This window comes from Mytilus californianus, unplaced genomic scaffold, assembly GCF_021869535.1.
Source record: "Mytilus californianus isolate M0D057914Y unplaced genomic scaffold, xbMytCali1.0.p SCAF_7, whole genome shotgun sequence".
Classification (NCBI taxonomy): domain Eukaryota; kingdom Metazoa; phylum Mollusca; class Bivalvia; order Mytilida; family Mytilidae; genus Mytilus; species Mytilus californianus.
The window spans coordinates 91812980-91817867 of NW_026262723.1; the positions used below are offsets into that span (position 1 = coordinate 91812980).

The 4888-nt window shown below is 31.8% G+C and overlaps 1 protein-coding gene across 1 annotated transcript; it reads left to right on the forward strand.

The window, feature by feature from the left end:
- Window positions 1-199: 199 nt before the first annotated feature.
- LOC127708722 (uncharacterized) lies at window positions 200-4492 on the forward strand. Its single transcript, XM_052213843.1, has 3 exons — window positions 200-221; window positions 2537-3022; window positions 3968-4492. The coding sequence occupies exons 2-3, from the start codon at window positions 2554-2556 to the stop codon at window positions 4327-4329; spliced, it is 831 nt and encodes a 276-aa protein (XP_052069803.1). The 5' UTR covers window positions 200-221; window positions 2537-2553; the 3' UTR covers window positions 4330-4492.
- Window positions 4493-4888: the final 396 nt, after the last annotated feature.

Here is a 4888-nt window from a genome sequence, read left to right on the forward strand (position 1 = left end):
TCTAACAGGGTACCAGTGAAATGTGATAGAGAGTTAGGGTTTCTTGGGGAACATATTTAAGAAACAGTCTAACGGAAACTAATGGCTAAGCATTTTTTGAAAAGTTCAACAACAGATTACCGAAGGTTATTAATATATTTTAAATTAAAAATCAATTGAAAGCCAACGGTCAAAGAACAGATAATATCTACAAAAAATAACACTTCTGGTAATCATCAATGGTAATTCCTTCCCTACTTTCACTTCGGCCTAATCGCTACTTTCACTTTCAACAATCATTTTTTTCCACGTTTTACTTATTTCAATACATGTATATTACTTATAGAGCCACTTAATAGTAACATTTTAAAAGCAAACAGTATCAAGAAAACCCCAGAAGATATCCCCCATATAATACTTGGGATATTTGGAAATTAATTTTGGTCTATATATGTACAGATATTTGGACAGATCCTCATAAATGGACACTATCCCCATTAATTGGTGTTATACCCCAAATCAGGTATCAACTTTCAGTGATCCAAATATGAAATTTGGATTTCATCATACTTGCTGTCCGTGCCACCCCCCTTTTTGTGGGAAAAATTTGGCTGATTATTTAGGGATTCACTGAAGCATGACTAAGCGGGCCCCCTCTTATGGCAGTCAGTGGTCCCCTTATGAAAATTTCTGGATCGGCCACTGAATGGCCTCCAAAAATGCTACATTTGAAGGCTATTAACTTACTATATTTCAGTCATGGTGTCTTTTGGCAAAATTTTGTCATTTACCTAAGATTTCACCTAGTTTAAGCCTACACCTAGAAGATTAAATATTTGTCGTTCCCTAATCCCAAAATAAGGACGTCACATGTTTTCTTTTACAGCTTGAGAAACAAATTTTGATATATTTTTTTTTAATTATTCACTAACCCTGGATTTTACTATATATATTTATATTAGACTTATAAAGGATGAGGAGGTATCTGCATAGAAAAACAAGAAATAAAGTTATCTTTATTATGAATTGTAATGGCTTTATTTCTACCTACCGGTATATATATGCATATAATATGGCTTATAAAAAATTATTCAGAGTAGTTCATTGCACTAGTTTTTATCTTCAAATTTTTACACCAGAGTTTTATTTCTAGACAAAAAATATTTTTATTTGCCTTTTTATATCTTTTAGACCCCTAAGATTTCAGTTAGTTAAAAAGGTAAAGGAACAGTAAATGGGCTATGTCACAGATTTTGGTAAAATTTTGCATACAACTTTGGCTCGTTGAATTATATCTGAAAATCGTAAAATAATGCCTTTATCTCTTTTATTTTCTGAAATATTACTGATTGAATTCTTTCAAAATAGGTGAACATTTGTATAGAAAGTACAGAAAATTGGCAAAAAATGTTCTATTTGTCTTAAAATCATAAAATTTCCAATTTTTAATGCATAGATTTTTCTTAAAAAAAACTATATGTTGTTACAAAGTTGTATGCAAATTTTACCAAAATGTGTGACATAGCCCATTTACTGTTCCTTGACCTTAAATAAGCTAAAACATGAACTAATTTGTAAATTTCTTATGTGCTCTAATAATTAACTTGAAATGAGTGCTAAGAATTGAGGTCAACATTTTTGTGTCTTCAACATATGCCAACATTTGAAAAATATATTTCAACCTAGGACAACAAACAAATTACAATAGGTATTGTTATAAAAATTATAATACTTCATTACAAACAAAATATGCTCAGTATTTTAACCTCCTAGAATTAATCTCAAAACCTCTAAAAATTATTCTTTAATACAATTCACTTGAACCTACAAGAAACACTTCTATGAGTGTAAGTCGGCGTAATGCAGTAATTATGCCTTGAAATAAAGTCATATATCAAATTTTTATATCGTCTTTAATTCATCAAGTTAAATCTTACAGTATATGAAGGGGACAAATAAGGTTCTTCAGGCGCAGATCCAGGATTTGAACACCCACCTGGTCTTACCTTTAACACTTCTTTAGCATACCAGAAAGTTAACTTTGAACCAATGAACCAGGACACCAGGGTTAGGCTTGATAAACACTATTAGACAAACTGGTCAATATTACCTTTTCAGTTTCTCAGATACTACCTATATGTAGTAGGTCAACTATACTTGCTGAATAGAGTGATTGTAAGTGAACATGTCTTACAGAATTCATCTGTTCTTGACCTCATTTTCATGGTCTGTCTTTAAAAGTTTATTTTTTTTTGTGATGAGGCCAGTTTTTCATCTGTATACCAGCTTTTTGGATATTCAATCATTTCTACCATCAGAAATATAAAGCTTTACACAAATAGTTTTAGCCATCATCACTACCAAAATAGCATCCCTATGTTTACATATTGTAACTTTCGTGGTAGGTGATACAGAAATTGGTGTAGAGGGATACTTCTTTAACTTGCTGAGTTCTTATTGCACTGCATTTTGTAATTGTTATAGCTGTTTGTATAAGAACATGTGAAAGTTTCATTATCAAATTAACTAAACCACTTTCACAATATTGTTTTTACAGACAACAGACAGTTTATTATGTCTACAACAAAGAGGTCAGTGGGAAAAAGTTCTACATCAATAGCCTCTAAAATCAGAAAAAAACTTGACTCCAGTGATGTCCACAGTGATTCCAAAACTGTAAAAATTACACCTAAAAGAAATGAAGAGCAATCCATCAAGTTGTCTAATGTCCCAAATACAAGTAAAGTGAAACAAATAAAGGAGACTACTAGTGTTACAAAAGCTTTCGACTATACCTTCTATAACAGACCATGTGAGGACCTTGCAAAGGCCTTACTTGGTAAGAAATTAGTACGACTATCTGATAAAGGAGAGAGACTATGCGGTACCATTGTTGAAACAGAAGCCTACCTTGGACATCCAGACAAAGGGGCTCATTCGTACAAAGGGAAGACAAATAAAAATGAAGCAATGTTTATGGACCCTGGAACAGCTTACGTTTACCACATACACAGCTACTGTTGTATGAACATATCAAGTAAAGGTTTGTATATAAATAAGAAGATCCTGTGGTATGAGTGCCAATGAGACAACTCTCCATCCAAGTCACAATGTAGTTTGCTTCAGCTTGTAATTATTTTGACTAAAATACTAAAATGTCATCATTATTCAGAGTTTTTTAAGTTTTGCTGATTTTTTCTTCAATTTCAATCAACAAATTGTCAACAAAATGGCGACTGAAAATTTGTTCAGGACTTTTACATTTGAAATATTTTTCAATGTTGTGTGTACTAATGAAATGATTTTGAATGTTCTTCCTAGTATAAAGGTAATAATGAACTAGCACAGACACATTATGTGACAGACTGTAGTAGCTCAAAAGTAAAACCAATATGACATAACAAATGCATAAAAAGTTCAGAAACCTGATGTTGATCTCCATATGCAATAAACTACATTTGTAATAAGTAGCAAATAAAATAGATTTTTTTTTAAGTGTACCTTCAAACATACACTCTAAGAGCCAATATAACTCATATTTCCTGAACCAATAAAATTGAATAATAACAGTAAACAGATTTGCATTAAATCTATCAGTTGGTATGTAGATAGAAGAAAAAAATATTCCATCCATACACATTTGAATGAACACAAGTTAGGGAGCTACCATTTGATTTTTATGGGGGGGCTAGGATGAAAAATTTTGTCCTGCCTATTTATTTTCCCCTCTATTCGGTCCTGCCTTTTTATTTTTCACTCTATTCGGTCCTACCTTTTTTTTTAGTTTATCCTGACTTTTTTTTTACATAGATTGTCATCCTGCCTTTTTTTTTTGCAAATAATCTCATCCTGCCTTTTTTCTTACTCAAAACTCCTGTCCTGCCTATTTTTTTCAAATTTCATCCAAGCCCCTCAATTAAAATCAAATGGTAGCTCCCTTATCTTATATCATCCTAATTTTCATAATAATTTGATTAAATTTTAAAAGGGGATGGTGCAGCTGTCCTTCTGAGAGCTTTGGAACCTGTAGAAAACATTCCAAGTATGATAAAACTACGACAAAAAAGAACTCCTGGAAAACCCTTCAAGTCACATGAACTTTGTAATGGTCCATCCAAACTCTGTCTATCCCTGGATGTCACTAAAGACCAAATAAACAAAGATGACATGACAAAATCAACAAAGATATGGATAGAAGATGGTGAAGAATTAAAACCTGACAAAATTGTCCATTGTAAACGAATTAATATTAATTATGCAGAAGAATGGATTGACAAACCATTGAGATATTACATACAGGGTAATAAATGTGTTAGTAAATTAGATAAAGAGGCAGAAAAAGCAATGTAACATGTATATTATGTAAAATTATTGTGAAGGAATAAGTAGATCAGTACTTTTATTTTATTGTTTAGAGTTTCACTGAAATTACAATGTAGTTAACCAAAATATACCTGCTAGTCAAATGCATTTTGTTAAAATATACTTTTCACTTTTTTTGGTCTTTCGGAAATGTTGTTTGTGCTGTATTTAGACCCCTCTACCAAGAAATTTGTTTTGCATGCACACGTATAAAAATTGCCGTTTTTATCCAACGCAATCATAGGTTTGAACGTTGTTTTCAATTTAGACTTGTTGACCTAAATATATATATATATATATATAAATGTAAGGAGATGTGGTGTATACACTAATGAGACAGCAACCCAATGACATGAACAACCAAACAGAGGTCAACACAGTCTTCATCAATACACAGGTGTCTGTACAATATGTCAAGTTCTAAATTGTCTGAAGTCAAAAAAAATTATGATCTTCAAGTTTTTGGTGGGGTTCGGGTTGCCCAGTCTTACTTTTCTATGTTGTGTTTTGTGTACTGTTGTTTGTCTGTTGCTCTTTTTCTTTTTTA